The sequence below is a fragment of the Pelodiscus sinensis genome, chromosome 8, assembly GCF_052426305.1.
Source record: "Pelodiscus sinensis isolate ZL-2025 chromosome 8, ASM5242630v1, whole genome shotgun sequence".
Taxonomy (NCBI): domain Eukaryota; kingdom Metazoa; phylum Chordata; order Testudines; family Trionychidae; genus Pelodiscus; species Pelodiscus sinensis.
The window spans coordinates 55,053,162-55,072,447 of NC_143059.1; the positions used below are offsets into that span (position 1 = coordinate 55,053,162).

The 19,286-nt window shown below is 41.1% G+C and overlaps 1 protein-coding gene across 1 annotated transcript in view; it reads right to left on the reverse strand.

The window, feature by feature from the left end:
• Positions 1-640: 640 nt before the first annotated feature.
• Positions 641-19,286, reverse strand: part of LOC102450996 (disintegrin and metalloproteinase domain-containing protein 9-like) — a 53,807-nt gene continuing 35,161 nt past the window's right edge. The window contains exons 16-22 of the mRNA XM_006136089.5: positions 16,273-16,447; positions 15,687-15,767; positions 13,471-13,576; positions 11,876-12,008; positions 10,594-10,660; positions 8,084-8,136; positions 641-1,464 (exon numbers count right to left, since the gene is read on the reverse strand). Of these exons, the coding sequence (XP_006136151.3) occupies positions 1,383-1,464; positions 8,084-8,136; positions 10,594-10,660; positions 11,876-12,008; positions 13,471-13,576; positions 15,687-15,767; positions 16,273-16,447 (697 nt within the window). The 3' untranslated portion in view covers positions 641-1,382. The remainder of the gene's footprint in view (positions 1,465-8,083; positions 8,137-10,593; positions 10,661-11,875; positions 12,009-13,470; positions 13,577-15,686; positions 15,768-16,272; positions 16,448-19,286) is intronic.

Sequence of the window (19,286 nt, forward strand, 5' to 3'; positions counted from 1 at the left end):
GTACTATTCCATAATTTAATTGATTTTAGGATGTTTGTTTATGCTCCTTATGGGAAAGTGTTTTTGCTGTAGTGTTCCCTTTCCTGTGGAGGGGTGAGTGAACACAGAAGACAGATCAGGTAGCAGTGAGACCAGTATTGGGAGGGGCAAGGATCAGAAAAATGTGCTTTATTTTCCCCACCAGCAAGTTCTTCTGAGAATAACAGAACAAACTCAGTTCTTATAGCTTCACGAGGGAAGGATGTGACCCACAACTGGAAAATCTTTCAGATACTGAGCCTAAAGTTATCCTTCGATTAATTTTATCTTATTATTCACATCATTTTGAATCAGTGTAAACATTTTCTCTTTTTCCACAGCATGTTCACTCTGAATATATAATAGATTTTCCCAACACTCATTCCAGTTAGTTGTCCATTTTGCCAAACTGTGCAATTTTCATTCTTTTCTTTTAAATCAATACTCCTTACAGGTAATGTCACATTTAGAACTACAAGACTATATTCTGTTAATTTTAGAGCTGAAGATATTCCTTGAAATCTCAAATTGTAATTACAAGTAAACATTTAATATGTAGTTAAGCAGCTAGGGTTTTTTTCCTGATGTGTTATAAATAAGATAGTAAACAAGGATATGTATAATAAAGTAAAAGTTAGTATTGAGGCTAGATTAATTATTTATACCCAGATTTATTCTGTAAATAGATTCCTTCATTATATTCTCTTCATCAGAATTCTTTTGTTTATTTGGAACAGTTGGATGTATATGTAATATTGCTAATAAGTCCCCACCACTGCATAAGCCACTGTACATTGTGTAAAAGAGATGAAGGGGCATAAAGAAGCCCTAAAAAGTTGCAGGCACAGGGAAAACAGCTGTAATGCTGCCTCCCAAGGATCTTCTCACACAAACAAGTATAGGAGAGTGATGGAAGTAGTGCTCCAATACAGTGGTACTGCAGAGATTCTACATGCCTGGTGAGGCTATCATAACTTAAGACAGGTCTCCTGAGCCCCAGAGAAGCCTAAGGTTAGGCAGGTGAAAAGGTTAATTAAATTCATCTTAAACTCCCCTCTCCCTGGCTGCTAGATTGTCTTGTGCTTCAAAGAAGTCTAGGTTGAGGAAGAGATGATTATTTTTACATATCGATTTCCTTTGAAGTTGTGTGGCAGGTGCTCATCACCCCTCAATATCAGGCCTTTTCTGATGACGCAGTCTATTGTGTTTCAGAGGTAGTTCTGACTCTTAGTACTACAAGATTGAGACCTTCAGATAACAGAAAAAAAAAAACCCAATTCTAATAGACTTCATTGATTTACCTTGCCAGGTTTTTTTTTCAGTTTACTCAACGTATTTGTCTGAATTTGTGAGGAGGATTGTTTTCAGACAACAGGTCTGGGTGGGACAGGTGGTCGCTGGTGAGATCTTGAAGGAGCTGCAGGAAACTGATTTTGTATTGCCTGCCTAAAGAGTGAAAAATACTGTTAGGGCATGTTTGATACCATATTTCAGGAACTGACAATGATCATCAGTTCAAGAAAATCTACTTATCCATGTTATTTCTTATGTGCTTGTTAGAATGGTATTGAATCTCCCATTTTAAAATATTTTGAGTGTTAGTAATTATAGTAGCACTTACAGGCTTTCTGAGATCACAGCCCCATTGTACTTATTGTGCACTCGCGAATAAGTTGGCCCCCAAAAGCTCACAGTCTAAATAGAAAAGACTGACAAAAGATCAGAGGTGGCAACAAAGGCACAGATAAATACTTCAGCCCTCAGGTCTTTGTTTGTTTCTTGGGTTCTGTAGTATTAAGTATACTTTGTCTGCTGTAACTGAATCATAAAAAACTGAAGTATCTTGAGATCAGATATGGAGCCAAACCTTTTATTAACTTTTGTGTAAGACAGCTCTACAGTTATTAACATTTGCTTTTCTGGAATTGTGTGTAATTTCAGAACCAACTTTCTCCTGGAAATTTCAGAAAATGTGATGGTACAGGTTAAACTTCCTAAATCTAGGACTTTCTGGTCTGGCAACATCCATGGTCCGGAATGACCACAAATGCTGGAACAGAGAGCCCCAGCTCTGGAGAGTGTGAGGCAACCAGGAGTGTAGGTGGGGAGCCCACCAGTGGGTCCAACGGTGGCTGGGGACCCTGTCCCAGGGAGCCCAGGCCAAGGAAGCCTTGTCCCCAAGGAGTGCAGCAGCAACAGGGCAGCCAGCAACTGGGGAGCCCCGTTCCTAGGGAGCTGCAGTGGGGTGTGGCAACAGCAGTGTTACGGTGGCTGGGGATCTCAGTATCCAGAGAGCTCTAGCCAGCCCATTGCACTGGAGCCCATCAGCAGCAGAGCTGTAGCCTAGTGGCAGTGGGGCTGGAGCAGACCCAGCCACAGGAAGAGGCAGTAGGCTGGGAGGCAGGTGGCAGAGGACTTTCCCTAAACTGGCAAATTCCTTCATTTGGGAGGCTCTGCTCAGTGTTCCCACAGGGTGCCAGATCAGGGAGGTCCAACCTGTATCTTTTTCTCCACAGTGATGCAGCCATGTACAGTGTCAGCATTTGTGACTAATAATACAACGTGGAAGGTGCTATACTAATTCATAAGTCTCTACTTTAGAAACCCATAAAAGCATTTCTCATCAAAGCAGGTACTAATAGGCTACGTCTACACTGGCCCCTTTTCCGGAAGGGGCATGTAAATTTCAGCAGTCGTCGTAGGGAAATCCGCGGGGGATTTAAATATCCCCCGCGGCATTTAAATAAAAATGTCCGCCGCTTTTTTCCAGCTTTTAAAAAAGCCGGAAAAGAGCGTCTAGACTGGCCCCGATCCTCCGGAAAAAGTGCCCTTTTCCGGAGGCTCTTATTAAGTAAGAATAAGAGCCTCCGGAAAAGGGCACTTTTTCCGGAGGATCGGGGCCAGTCTAGACGCTCTTTTCCGGCTTTTTTAAAAGCCGGAAAAAAGCGGCGGACATTTTTATTTAAATGCCGCGGGGGATATTTAAATCCCCCGCGGATTTCCCTACGACGACTGCTGAAATTTACATGCCCCTTCCGGAAAAGGGGCCAGTGTAGACGTAGCCATATAGTGATAAGCAAAGATGGAAGAACTGTTGTGAGAGATTTTTGAACAGTCCTGCTTTAGTATCACCCCACTATTATCTCAAATACTTTTTTTAAAAGTTTCTATTTTTTTCTCAAGAACTCTGGGGTTTTTTTGTTTTTGTTTTTTTGCACTGCTAGTTTGAATGCTGAGGTGACTGCATATTTCATTTTTCATAAGATCTGTATCAGACAACTACGATAATGATCAGTTTGCAGTATCTAGTTTGGTTTGTAAGGCATTTAAACTTTCAATGGAATTTGTATATCCACATGCATTTAGTGTCTAGCAAACATGCATTTAGTGTCTAGCAAACAATTCCCACAATTGCAGAAAACTCTGGATGACCGTTCTTTGATGACATATCCCAAGGCATTAAGGAATAAGGGTCAGTAATAAAAGTGTTCTGTAGCTAGTCAAATTGCAAAAGAATGCACAATGTGATGAGTCAGTCATTTAAATCCACTTAGAGAAGTAGGATGATGGAAATACTAGTAGGGTGGCCCAGGTAGCTGGGCTGGGCACTGACCAGATGCACAGTGGGGAGCAATCCTCCCCACTTTTTCTCCAGGCCACAGAAAAGTACAGGAGCCACCCCAACGGCTTGAATAACCTCTGCATCATGCCCTTACATATCCCCTTTTCCCTGTGAGGATCTTTGAAGTCAGGGGATTTTCTAAGCTTTCTAGTCTCTGTATTGTGCTATGCAGAAAGTGTCATGTTTCTGCACTAGATATGGACTGATAACAAATTGTTTATACATACTAGATGTGTTCATCACTAGATCCTTTAATGCTCTGAAGCTGAGATTTGTATGTCTGAGATTTGTTTAAATAATATATTTCACACGCAGTGCCACCTTGTAGTGGAACAGTATAATATAGTTTTAGGCTGTGTCTACACTGAGCCACTTATTCCGGAAAATCAGCCGCTTTTCCGGAATAAGCTGCGAGCTGTCTACACTGGCCCTTGAATTTCCGGAAAAGCAACGATGCTCTACTGTACAAAATCAGCCGCTATTCCAGAAAAACTATTCTGCTCCTGCTCAGGCATAAATCCTTATTACGGAACACTGTTCTGGAAAAGGGCCAGTGTAGACAGCCCAGTAGTCTTTTCCGGAAAAAAGCCCCGATCGCAAAAATGGTGATCGGGGCTCTTTTCCGGAAAAGCTTGTCTACATTGGGCTCAGACGCTTTTCCGGAAAACAGTCGTTATTTGGAATTAACTTTAATAACGTCTATACATGCAAACCGCTATTTCAAATTTAATTTGAAATAACAGAGCCCTTAATTCGAATTTGGTAAACCTCATTCTACAAGGAGTAACACCAAATTCGAAATAGCTATTTAGAATTAAGTGATGTGTAGACATTTAATTCGAAATAGGGGGCCTCCAGCCCTTCCCAGGGAGCCCTGGTGGCCACTCTGGGTACAACCAGGAAAACTTACTTTCCGCTCCCTCAGCCCCAGAGCCATTAAAGGGGTAGACCCTGGCCACAGTGCCTGTGCCAGCTCCAAGCCTGCCAGCCCAGAGCCAGCAGTGGCCGCCGGGGCCCCAGACCCAGTGGCCCCAAAACATGAGCCAGCAAGCCACTGGCAGCCAGCCCTCCACTGCTCCCCAGGAGCAGTCTGCCAGCTTGCAGGAGCCTGATGGGCTGGAGAAGACGGGTTCCTTCCTGGTCCAGGGTGCAGATCATGGACCTTATTCAGGTTTGGGGGGGGATGCCTCCAGTGTCTATGATCTCCTCACTACACAGAGGAATGCGTCCGTCTATGGCAGGATAGCTGCCAGCCTGGCCACCAAAAGCCACATGCGAACCCAGGAGCAGGTTTGCATGAAAATCAAGTTAGTCCGGCAAGGCCCCCCAACCCAGGGCCCTGAGCTTCCCCTCCCTCTTCTTCCCCTTGCTTCCCCCTTCCAGCTCCCTCCTCCCAGGTTTGCCCCTCCCCTCTCTCACCTCCTTTTCCCAGTCTCCCCAGAGGTTCACCCTCCCCCCCAGTTTTGTTCAATAAACCCAGTTTCTATTTTTGAACATACGTGTCTTTTATTTGACATCAGGAAGGGGGCTAGAGAGGGATAAGTGGAAGGATGTGAGGGAGGAATGGGGAACTAGCCCCCGGTGAGGAGGGCCGGTGTGGCTCTGAGGGCTCCTCGGGGTGGACGCTCTCCCGCAGGGCCTCCTGGATCCTGACAGCCCCCCAATGGACTCCCCGTATGGCAGCCTGCAGCAAGTGCAGCCGGGCTGATGGCAACGACCCCATGAGACGCACCGGCATGTCCAGGGGCAGCTCTGACTCCATGTGGCCAAGTGCTTTGGTGTCCCGAGTGCGGGCACTCAGGGCATTCAAGACAGGACTGCTTTGCTGTCCCTCATTGAGGTAGACAAGCCGGGAACCCTGAGAACTGTCTGTCCAGAGTGGGGGTAGGGTCCCTTTAAGCATGGAGCTCAGTTAGCCTCAGGCAGCAGCCCCACACACTAAGTCCTAACCTGATGCCCTGCCAGCACTGGTTCTAGCCAGCCTTAACCTCGGTTCAGGGTCCACTCAGTGTGGTCGCGCTATTTCGAAATAGCAAAACGCTATTTCAAAATAGATTTTATGTGTAGATGTGTTAATTCAAATTAGCTTAATTTGAATTAACTATTTCGAATTAAGATAATTCGAAATAGCGATGTAGTGTAGACATACCGGCTACGTCTACACTGGCCCCTTCTTCGGAAGAGGCATGCTAATTTCTAACTTTGGAATAGGGAAATCCGCGGGGGATTTAAATATCCCCCGCGGGATTTAAATAAACATGGCCGCCGCTTTTTTTCCGGCTTGGGGAAAAGCCGGAAAAAAGCATCTAGACTGGCGCGATCCTCTGGAATAAAGCCCTATTCCGGAGGATCTCTTATTCCTACTTGCAAGAATAAGAGATTCTCCGGAAAAGGGCTTTATTCCGGAGGATCGCGTCAGTCTAGACGCTTTTTTCCGGCTTTTCCCCAAGCCGGAAAAAAAGCGGCGGCCATGTTTATTTAAATCCCGCGGGGGATATTTAAATCCCCCGCGGATTTCCCTATTCCAAAGTTCTAAATTAGCATGCCTCTTCTGGAAAAGGGGCCAGTGTAGACGTAGCCACCCTGTGTGATTTTAGAATGATGACAAAAGATTTTTGAAAACTTTCAAAATAGTCAACCTATGGCACTCCTTGTCAGAGGATGTTGTGAAGGCTAGGACTTTAACAGGGTTTAAAAAAGAGCTAGATACAATTATGGAGGATTGATCCATCAATGGCTATTAGCCAGGATGGGCAGGAATGGTGTCCCTAGCAGAAGCTGGGAATGGGCAACAAGGGATGGATCATTTAATGATTCCTATTCTGTTCATTCCCTCTGGGGAATTTGTCATTGGCCACTGTTGGCAGACAGGATACTGGGCCAGATGGACCTTTGATCCCACCCAGTATGGCTGTTCTTATGTTTCCTACAAATACATAAACACTGTAAATATTGTCTATTTTGGATGATACCAAGTTGTGAGGGATTTTAAGTACTTTTATGGATAGGATTATAATTCAAAATTATCTGGACAAACTGGAGAAATGCTTTGCGGTAAATAGGATGAAATTCAATAAGGACAAATGAAAAGTACCCCACTTAGGAAGGAACAATTAATCTATTGCACACATATAAAATAGGAAATGACTCCACAGGAAGGAGTATTATTGAAAGAGATCTGGGGGTCATAGTGGACCACAAACTAAACGTGAATCAATGGTATGATACCATTCCAAAAAAAAAAGCACAACCTCACTCTGGGATGCATTAGGGCTGTGTCTACTACACTGGCATGAATTTCCGGAACTGCTTAAAACGGAATACTATTCCGTTTTCAGTTTTTCCGGAAAAAGAGCGTCTACATTGGCAGGCTGCTTTTCCAGAAAAGCCCTTTTTCCGGAAAAGCGTCTGTGGCCAATGTAGATGCGCTTTTCTGGAAAAGAGCCCCGATCGCCATTTTTGCGATCGGGGCTTTTTTCCGGAAAAGACTACTGGGCTGTCTACACTGGCCCTTTTCCGGAACAGTGTTCCGGAATAAGGACTTATCCCCGAGCGGGAGCAGAATAGTTTTTCCGGAATAGCGGCTGATTTTGTACAGTAAAGCATCGTTGCTTTTCCAGAAATTCAATGGCCAGTGTAGACAGCTCGCAGCTTATTCCGGAAAAGCGGCTGTTTTTCCGGAATAAGTGGCCCAGTGTAGACACAGCCTAGGAGTGTTATAGGTAAGAAATGGGAATTAGTTATTCTGAACTATTTTGCTCTACTCTGTGCTGATTAGCCCTCAGCTGGAATACTATGTCTAGTTCTGGGCGCCAGTTTTCAGGCAAGATGTGGACAAATTGGAAAAAGTCCATAGAAAAGCAACAAAAATGATTACAGGTCTAGAGTACATGGCCTATGAGGGAAGACTGAAAGAACTGGGTTTGTTTAGTTTGGAAAAGAGAGGACTAGGAGGGACTTGATAACAGTTTTCAAGTACCTAAAATGTTGTTAGAAGAAGGAGGGAGAAAAATTATTCTCCTTAACCTCTAATGGGACAAGGATAAGACAAGAAGCCCTGGGCTTAAATTACAGCAAGGGAGGTTTAGGTTGGACAGGAAAAGCTTCCTAACTGTCAGGGGGATTAACTACTGAAACAATTGTCTAGGTAGGTTGTAGAATCTCCATCTCTGGAGATTTTTAAGAGCAGGATAGACAAACACCTTCCAGGGATGGTCTAGACTAGAGGGTGCTTGCCAGAGTGCAGGGACTGGAACTGATACCCTTTCAAGTTTCCTTCCAATCCTATGATTCTATTTTACAATGTACAAAACATTGTATAAAAGGCACTATTCAAGACAGCTAGAAGGGTGCCACCTCTTAGCCACTTTGTGCCCTTTGTTTGTGATAATAATGCAATGAACACACATTTAAAAAATAGAGTAAAAATTAAAAATTACAAACCTTGGAGCAGGAAAATGTGATATTGTAAAAATCCCAGAATTTTTTGTTGCTGGCTGAAAAAGAGAGCAACAAATGTGAAGTAAAAAGAAGATAGAAATAACCCCCAATAACACTAGACATATCTTTGGGGGAAAAAACCATGTGGTTAATCATTCATTATTAATAAATAAATACAATTTACAAATTACACTATTGTAAATCTTTAACTGTGAACACTATACATATTTGTCAGAAATAGCAAAACACTTGTCAATACCATTTTTTGACAAACTATCTCAAAAATATGCCAAATCATTTTCAGTTTTAAGAGCATAGGATTTAATAGTACTTTTAAAGTACTGTCTCTAAAGAGCCTTCGGAAACTTCAGCTGGTCCAGAATGCAGCTGTTCGAGTTTTAACTAATACGTGTTATACGGAGCACATTATGCCAGTGCTCCAGCAGCTGCACTGGCTTCCAGTATGTTTTCGGGCACAATTTAAAGTCTTGGTTATGAGCTATAAAGCCCTAAATGAGTTGGGTCCGGGGTATCTGAAGGACCATCTTCTCCCCTATGAACCTGCCCTGGGACTGAGGTCAGCTGTGGAGGCTCTGCTTAGTGTTTCCCCACTTACAGAGATAAGATTAACATCTATGTGGAACAGGGACTTCTCAGCCCTTGCTCCCAAGCTGTGGAATTCTTTTCCTCGGGATATTTGCATGGCGCCAATGTTAGCAATGTTTTGGCATCAGGCTAAAGCTACCCTTTTTACATGTGCTTTTATTTGTGTTTGAGTCTGTATGCATGTGTTCCTCCCCTCGAGACACTTTTAGCAGGTTTTATGTTCTTTTGGGGTCTCGTAATTTTTAAATTTTTATATATATTTGTATTGTGTTTTTAAAAATTTTGTAACCCACTTCAAATATTTCGAATAGAGAGGCGGGGTAAAATTATTTTAAATAAATAAATATAGAAGTACCTAAGGATCTCAAAGCACTTTGCAAATAATTTATCAAATCTCACGTAGGAAAGCACTATAATCGCTATTATACAATAGTGAAAACAGGCCCAGGGTTTCACACCAAGATTGTGGCATTGCTGGGAATAGGAGCCAGATCTACTCTTCTTCAGCTCCAAAACTCATTTTCTTCTTAATGAACTATAACTTTATGACTGACTATGTAACAACTGACATTAGAAAGCAGCAATCTACAATTTTCATGCTATTCTACAGGAACAATGTTGGGATGAGGTTATCTGTTCATTCCCAAAGCACTTAGCAAAAAAGGGCAGAAAGGAAGTCTGGGAAATGAAAAGCAAGATAGGGAAGAGATGAAAGGTGAAGGTTTGTGTGAGAAGCATAAGGAGTAGGGGGCCTGTAGTCTGACCACAGGACTGGGAGCCAGGGAATCTAGGTTTTATTCTGATATTTGTCCCAGATTTCCTGAGTAATGCTGGGCAAGTTACTAAACGGTCTCCATGACTCAGTTTCTCTATTTGTAAAATGAGATTACATTAGGGTATGTCTACACAGCAACATTATTTTGAAATAACTAGGGTTATTTCAAAATAACTTAGTCCACGTCTACACAGCAGGCAGTTATTTTGAAATAATGTCAAAATACTGTCAAGCTGGAAGACTTCTTACTCCAAATCCTGTAACCATCGTTGTACGAGGAGTAAGGGAAGTTGGAGGAAGAGTGCTGTATTTTGAAATAAGTGCTGTGTAGCCACTCCCAATTTCGAAATAAGCTATTTTGAAATAAGCTATGCAATTGACGTAGCTTAATTTGTATAACTTTTTTCGAGTTAAGCCCTGCTGTGTAAATGAACCCTTACTTACATAGTGCACTGGAGTGTTATGAGAATCAATAAGTTAATATTAGCAAAGATCCATAAACAATTTATTATGGACAGAGCACTAAACAGAAAAAAGGAAGAGAAATTAGAATGAGGGAAAGACCAAAAAAAGCAGGAATAAAGAAAAGAATAGAAAGAGGTATGGGGAAGAAGTACAGCAGAGACAAAACTTAAAATACATTAGGGGCAAGTTCTCACAATCATGACTATAAAACAACACAAATATTTCAAAATGATACCAGCTGATTTGTTTTAAATGAATAGGGTGCCAAGGAGATGGGAAGGAGAAAACAAAGCTTTGTATGTTCCAAACATACTTTCCTCTTAATTTAGTTTATTTTTAAAGAGGTTCTTTAGCAAGGTCACATGTCTACCATTTGCTTTATTCCTTAATTTTAAAATTCATGACAGTTTCAGAGCTTTTTCTATTTTCTATGCATATTCTTTATATTCTTTTAACACATAGGGTTGTTTTTTGTGTGCCAAAAATGGACTGATGGGCTAGATTGGCAATTGCTCTCTGTGGAATACAATTTAGGTCCAACATTATTTGGGCTAGCAATGATCTCTGCAGACCAACATTCAGTTCCTAAAGGAAGGAAGCACCTCTGATCTCTACTAAGAGCAGTTGAGTGTTGTCTAGCTTCTCTTTGTTGAAAACGTCATCTTACCTGATTATTTATAGCATTATTCTGGTTTGGTCCATTATTTTGCCTTGGTTGCTGTGTATTATTATTCCTAAAATAAAATTCACGTAATCAGAAAAGTTAGTATAAATCTAGATTAATTACATTGAAGAAGTAATGTAGTCCAGTGGCTAGGACACTGATCAGGGGTTTGGAGCCCAAGATTCTTTCTCTAGTTCTGTCAGTGTGTGATCTTGAACAAGTCATTTACTTCTCTGTGTTTCTATTTTCCCTGCCACTCTATATCTGAATTGTCTATTTGGACTATAAGATCTTCAAGGCAGGAACTATCTCTTACTGTATGCATCTGGACAGTTTAAATAAAACAGAAAGTTTCCTGCATAGCCACAAACTTGTAACCTGAGAAAAACACATATGCACCAGGAGGCCAAATGTGTGGAACTATATGAGCATTATTTAGGGCAACTTCTGATCTGCTGTTTCTTCTCTTTTTAATCTTTATTTTGGAGATACAGGTTGAACCTCTTTAGTCTGGCACTCTCTGGTCCGGCAACATGTGTGGTCCAGCTTGATTTTAGTTAACTGGATGTCCACTTGTCATGGGTGTGGCCAGGTTTCCCATGGCCCCATAAAGTTTGTTTTACAGACACCAGTCCTGGCGCTCAGTGTTCTGTGCTGTTATTTAGTTCTAATTTACCCCTAAGGGTATGTTTAGACTATATGGCTCCGTCGATGGAGCCATGTAGATGAGTTTACTAGACATAGCAAAATGAAGCAGCGATTTAAATAATTGCCGCTTCATTTACATAAAAATGGCCGCTGCGCTGTGCCGACGATCAGCTGATCGGCACAGCAGGGCAATCTAGACGCGCTGCGGTCAACAAGGGAAGCCTTTGTCGATGGGTCCGGTATGCCCGGTTTCACAAGGCATATCGGAGCGGTCGACAAAGGCTTCCCTTGTTGACCGTGGCGCATCTACACTGCCCTGCTGTGCCCACTGCACTGGTGTCCTGCCAGGGACAACCCTGGCTAATTGCTTCCAGCTTATTGCCCACTCTTGCTTTAGGATGTGATTAGATGGGACATTTTGACAAATATTTCCTACTGTTGCTCATACCAGTGCAATTCCACTGGTGGTAGAAGTGGTAGAGCCTAGTACGGACAAAGCCCCTATAAGGGTCTGCTTTATAACACTTGTGACATTAAGACTTGTTCTGCATTGCATTAGAACATGATATATCAAGTGATGAAATACCCCACTACGACAAGCATGACATTGGTTGTGATGAAAATACATTTTTCACACCTGTATCGTCTTCTGCTTTTCCGGCAAAACCTTCTCTTTATTGCATCTCTCTTGAGAACTATCATCACAATTGCAATCAGCACTGGAAGCACAAACAGAAAAAATACAAGCAAGCCATCTCGAAGTGATGTATCTAAGGAAAAGAAATGCAAACAGCATGAGCTCATCATCTTGTTTAATTTCATTATGCAAATATTTGCTGCTATATCAACATTGGTGAGAATTCTAACCCTCTAAGTAATCACAAAGCATATTCTAAACAATATATATACATATTAGTAGATTTAGTGAAGTCAATGTAACTAATAGTAAAGATCAGACAAGTATTTGGACTCAAGATCAGAAATTGGCTAAGTAGCAGTTCTGCAATATTAGAGATTGGCTAAGTAGCAATTCTGCAGAAAAGGACCTGGGGATTACAATGGATGAGAAGCTGGATATGAGTCAACAGTGTGTCCTTGTAACCAAGAAGGCTAATGGCATATTAGGTTGCATTAAGAGGAGCATTGCCAGTAGATCTAGAGATGTGATTGTTCCTCTTTATTCGGCTCTGTTGAGGCCATATCTGGAGTACTGTGTCCAGTTCTGGGTCCCCAATTACAGGAAAGATGTGGATACATTGGAGAGGGTCTAGCGGAGGGCGACCAAAATGATCACGGGGCTGGAGCATCTGACCTATGAGGAGAGGCTGAGGGGATTGGGTCTATTTAGTCTGCAGAAGTGAAGAGTGAGGGGGGAATCTGATAGAAGCCTTCAACTTCCTTAAGGGAGGTTCCAAAGAGGATGGAGAGAGGCTGTTCACAGTAGTGACGGATGGAAAAACAAGGAACAATGGTCTCAAGTTGTGGTGGGAGAGGTCCAGGTTGGATATTAGGAAAAACTATTTCACTAGGAGGGTGGTGAAGCACTGGAATGGGTTACCTAGGGAAGTAGTGGAGTCTCCATCCCTAGAGGTATTTAAGTCTCGGCTTGACAAAGCCCTGGCTGGGTTGATTTAATTGGGATTGGTCCTGCCTTGGGCAGAGGGCTGGACTTGATGGCCTTCTGAGGTCTCTTCCAGCTCTATGGTTCTCTGATTCTAAGATTGCTTGCCCTTTTTTAAAGAGATGAAAGCAGCATGTTAGCTTTTCTCTTTCCCATAATCTGTATTTTTTTCAAGATCTCTGAAATTGACAAACACAATTTCACCTTTTTAAAAAAAATTTGCTTGCAAATTCCTAATTTTCATTATTTCTCTGACTCAACATATTTTCTTCAGCATACTTACAAGTCAAAAGTAGGTTGTTCATCTTTTCCAAATAATGATTTCAAAACAATTTGTATATATTTGTTAAGAAAAAATATCAGATTCATTTTGCATTATAAGCTGACACAAATGTTAATATAAATGTTAATACAGATTGCTGGATATCCTGGTACTGACACAGCTCTAACTACATGGAATATAATTCCCTGTAAATCAGTGGAGCTAAGCCACCAGAGGATTTTGTCCATCCTCTGGGGTCTTTATAATAAAAATAAAAAGGAAACAGAAGTAAGTAATAGTTTATTTTGTCAGACATTGCAGTCAAACTGAGAAAGCTTCAGTATCCTACCTATATGAGTTGGACCACTGTCAATACTGCCACCATAGCCTGATTTATCACAGAAAGGAGGAGCCCAGCCAGGATTGCAGTGACAATTTCCATTGTTGTTACACACCTGTAGCCACATAAGATACCACAATTAAATAAAAGTTTCTTAGCACTGATATGTCACTTTTGCATTTATATTATTTATGAATAAATAAATAAATAAATAAATAATTGTGAGCAAGACACGAGAAGTCATTCTTCCACTCTACTCTGCGCTAGTTAGGCCTCAGTGGGAGTATTGTGTCCAGTTCTGGGCACTGCATTTCAAGAGCAACAAGAATGATTAAAGGTCTAGAGAACATGACCTATGAAGGAAGTCTGAAAGAATTGGGTTTGTTTAGTTTAGAAAAGAGAAAATTGAGGGGGGACATGATAGCAGTTTTCGAGTATCTGAAAGGGTGTCATAAGGAGGAGGGAGAAAACTTGTTCATCTTGGCCTCTGACGATTGAACAAGAAGCAATGGGCTTAAACTGCAGCAAGGGAGGTTTAGGTTGGACATTAGGAAAAAGTTCCTAACTGTCAGGATAGTCAAACACTGGAATAAATTGCCCAGGGAGGTTGTGGAATCTCCATCTCTGGAGATATTTAAGAGTAGGGTAGATAAATGTCTATCAGGGATGGTCTAGACAGTATTTCGACCTGCCATGAGGGCAGGGGACTGGACTCGATGACCTCTCAAGGTTCCTTCCAGTCCTAGTATTCTATGATTATTTAATTCTTCATACTCTAGCTGAGAGATGGGAAATGAGAGGCCAAAAGGCCTGATCCAAAGTGCATTGCAATCAATAAAAAGACTCCCATGGACTTCAACTGGCTTTGGAACAGGGTCCAAATCCCATGCTTGAAGGGACACCAGGTTCAAATTCAAAACGAATTTATTTACAATTATCACTCATGGCACCACAGATCATTTAAAGGAAAGACTTATAAAATGTATTAAGATATTGTGTCTATGGTAATTTCCCTCTTTTAGAAACGAATGCAGCTACCATAAGCACAATATCTAGACTCCTTTTTAACCACACATATGCAAATATTTTATTTGGAAACCACTGCCTACAACTTTCAGGCCTAGAAAGGTTTGGAATATTACAACATTTATGGTCAACATTTATGGTCAACTCCAGAGTGAGGATTGTAGTAAGAAGCTGAACTTCCTGAGAGTTATTCCCAGCGAGTACAATGACTCTCACAGCAAATCCCATTGATGTTAATGAAGGCTTGTCTTCATATACCTCAAGACTGATACTCTCAAGATCGAGCTCCTGGTGTTCAATTTAGCGGGTCTAGTAAGGACCCACTGAATCGACTGCTGATGGCGTCCCTGTTGACCCCAGTAGTCCACTAGGTTGCAAGGAGAAAAGGAAGCCAATGGAAGAGTCTTTCCCATTGACTTCCTGCAGTGAGGACACCACAGAAATTCAACCGAAGGTATGTTGACTCCTGCTACGCTATTCTCATAGCTGGAGTTGCATATCTTAGTTTGAATTTCTCCCATAGTGTAGACCTGGCCTGAGATGCCATATGGTTGCAAAGGGCTGTGCTAATGGATCCCTTTGAAGAATTGCAGCCTAAATATGTACATCCAGTTAGAACAAATCAGAATTATCAAAGGAACAAATCGTATTTAGAGCTGCACATGAAGAAGTGTGTGTGAAAACAGATTGTGGTGTATAGCTGAAGGAAAGATCTTGGCACAACCATTTTTCCCCTCTGCTGGCATGGCCTTACATTGTGAGTGATATTGCTGGCTCCTGTTGCTGCAAAGCCTCTACAAGTCCCTTTTCTCATTTGTCTTACATAGACCATTGCTTAAGGAGAGCTTCTGGGTTTTACTATGTCTAGATCCTGTTCTGATTTTTCACACAGAAATATAACATGATTCATTCATTATATTTTCCTCTGCAGAGAATTACATTGTTTTCAAAATTGTACAGCTAATTTAGTAATGTAATGGGATCTACTTTGCCTATTTCATATTAAATGTAGTATCCACACTTGTGATGAAAGTTTTACAGGGCATTGGTAACATGAACTATAGATAAAAATGGATGTGACTTTTAGTACACATTCGAAAAAACAAAGAATATGTTTCGTTATTTATTTTATTCATTCAGATTTATTGTGCCTATCAATAATCTCCAGAAGCCTAATGTAATAAAAATAATATACTTACAGCACGGCCATTGCACTTCTGCATTACATCACAGTTGTAACCAAGCTCACTTGCATTAACACATTTAAAGTCTATACAGGCCTGAAAAATATTAAAAATGTATTTTATAGAGTTCTTCACCTAACCTAAAATTTTTATAAACATAAAATAATATATATAAAACCAGCAATACTGCAAAATTGAAGTGGTGAGAAACAAGGCTGGGTTAAAATACTTGATTCTTCAGAACTCTACAGTTTAATTTATCACACATTTTCATGCACTAGAACATACATATGAATTACTATTTTTTAAAGCTTTGTTAAACACAGCAGCTGGCTATACGGTACAGAGCTATATGGTACAGAGCTAATAATACTTCTTTATGTGTATGTATATATAAATGAACAACTAGTATTATTTATAGATACGCACATACACTCTTTAAAAGAGAAGTATTTTAGAGCCATGAACACACGTGGTTATGAGGAAAATTAATACATTTTTAATGCTTTTGAAAAGCTAAGGGCTTTGCAGTAAGATGTATTAAAAAGAGATCGTTTCAGTATGTCATACATTCTGCAATAGCTACTGTGATCTACCTTACCTTTCCTTTTCCACAGGCTGTTCCCTTATAAACTTGAGCAGGATCAGGGATATCTGACCCTAGGTTAAAGTCAGAAGTCACACATAAAACACCATCTTGAGTGCTAACACCACTAGAAGCCGGAAGATTTTCAAGACTGACAGGAGTACACTGAAGTTTGCCACATAGACTATGTCTGTAATAAATGAATAAAATACAAATAAAAAAGTGACAGGGAGAAAATAGACTCAATAAAAACATTATTTATTGAGAAATTTCCATAGTTTACACTATAAACCAATAATTTTCTCTTGCTAGAAATCTCATATTCTAAGAAAGTTTTCCCTTCTCTCTTTCTGTTTGTGTGTATATGTGCATCATATTTTACATATGTTGAAGACTGCCTTTTCTGAGCCTTTGGGACAGTGTAATTATGTGTTGGTGTGTGTGTGTGCATGTTCACGAGGGATACACACTGGAGGAAAAAGAGGAAAAATTTCTCTTGCAGGTTGTTTAAAAAGAAATGGCATCAACAGAAGCTGCTCAAAAGCCTGAGATATAAGAAATTATCCCAATGGAGTTGGATTAGTGGACAGAGACCTGTTGATGAAAAGGATAAATGGTGTCTGATAAATGTATCTTAGCACATGACTCTGAAATTTATATTATGGATATCACCATAATATATGTGTTTGTCTATAGATATATAAACACTGATGCCCCTGCTATAAGTGGGATTGGTAGCACTCCCTATGAAGGTTGCCTGACACTTAACATTATAAGAACCTGTTTTCATTTGCTTATAACTCTGCCAAACTTTAACCATTTTCACACTGAGTATTCCTTCAGGTTGACATTTTTGGAAAATTTCTTACAAAATGGTTAAACCATTTCCATAAGCGAGGCTGGGAAAAATACATTATTTTGTCTGTGTTAAAAAAATTCTGGCAAACTTTTATTTAAATAGTTTCAGCAGCCCCAAGTTTTGAAGCAGGAATTTGAAGTTTGGCAGAGGAGTGACCTTTTGAAGAGAAATTTGCTCTTTGCCTTCCTTGTGAACGTCTGCCTAAATCTGGCCAAGTCAAAACAAATTATAATTCCCATATGCTCAGTTCTATACCGAGCGACAGAAAATCCCTTGAGGATATTAATATGTATATCTTCAAAGCAGGGTCTGCACAGTGTGTAATAAATAAGGTATCAAGTTACACATAACAAAATAAGGAGAACAAATACTGAACCCCAATTGCTCCTCAATGAGGCAATGAGCCTGTGGAAATATAGTATCTGATTTTATAATTAAAGACTTTCTCATAATGTCTACACACAAAGGGGTGAATTAAGGTTATACAAGTGCTTTAATTCTGGAATTTCCTACCTTCTGAGTTCTTCACTTTGCAACCTTAATAATTCATAGATGCATATATTCCAAAGCCAGAAGGCACCACTGTGATCACCTAATCTCTATATAGCACAGGCCAGAGACCTTCCCCAAAATAATTCCTAGACCACACCTTTTAGTAAAACATCCAATCTTGATTTAAAAATTGTCAGAGATAGAGAATCCACCACAACCCTTATTTAAATGGTTAATTACTATCACCATTTAAATTTTACACTTTATTTCCAGACTGAATTTGTTTAATTTCAGTTTACAATCCACTGGCTGGATTACACCTTTCTCTGTTAGATGGATGAGCCCATTTTCCCACGTACATACTTGTGGACTGAAATCAAGTCACTCCTCAACCTTCTTGTTGTTAAACTAAATAGACTGGACTCTGGGGCTCTATCATTATAAGGCAAGTTTTCCAATCCTTTGATCTTGTGGTTCTTCTCAGAATCAGTGTTTCCTCTAAGCTGCAGCCCTGTAGCTGCTTAATGAGCCCTGCCTGGCCAGAGGCACAGGACTCATGCACAGAGCTGCCTGGCTTGGGGATGGACACTTCTCCCTCAGCAAAAGCAGCAGCTCCCTGCTGAGGACAGAGCAGTGAGTCTCAAATCTTTTTCAGAGTTACTACTTCCCTCCTCATGTAAGTATGGCCTACATTCTTTGTTCCTTGATCTATATGTTTACATTTAAATGTATTATTTATTTGTGTTCATCACATAAGAACGGCCATACTGGGTCAGACCAAAGGTCCATCTAGCCCAGTAGCCTGTCTGCCGACAGTGGCCAGCACCAGGTGCCCCAGATGGGGTGGACCGAAGACAATGATCAAACAATCTGTCTCCTGCCATCCTTCTCCAGCCTCTGACAAATAGAGACCAGGGACACCATTTCTATCCCCTGGCTAATAGCCGTTTATGGACCTAACCTCCATGAATTTATCTAGCTTCTCTTCAAACTCTGTTATAGTCCTAACCTTCACAGCCTCCTCTGGCTGTGATCCAGATCACTTTGAATCGGTGACCTGTCGTCTCTGCCAATTTTTCTGTCAGGGCTGATTTTTTGTTTTCTTCCACATCATTAATAAAAATGTTAAATAGCACAGGGTCAAGAATTGATCCTTTTGCAATACCTTACTAGAAGCACACTCCCATAATTATTTATGTTATTTAAATGTGATTTATTTGCAGATAGTAGGTAGAGCAGAGTTGGGCAAGATGCGGCCTGGGGGCTGGGACTGGCCTGCCTAAACTTTGATCCAGCCCGCAGACTGCCTCTGGCCACTTTCTATTTATATTCTGTTGCCTGTGCCACCGAATTTCCAGGCAGTGGCTCAGACAGCAAGATCCTACTTAAAGAGTTCCTGGCTCCCAATTGCAGTGCTACCACAGCAGGGGCCAGAGCCGTGAGCTGTGTTTTTAATTCAAAGCCTCTGGCCCCAGACAACTCTGGGGGGAGGCTAGTTCCCAGTGCCACCCCTTCTGCCTCAGGCCCTGTCCCATCTGGGGGTGGATCCGGCTCGTGGCCATGTACCAAAATTCATTAAGTGCCCCCCCCCCGCAAAAATTATTGCCCACACCTGATGTAGCGAGACTTTACAGATGGTATGGTAAAATGATTTGTGTCAGCACTCTCTTAGGACCAT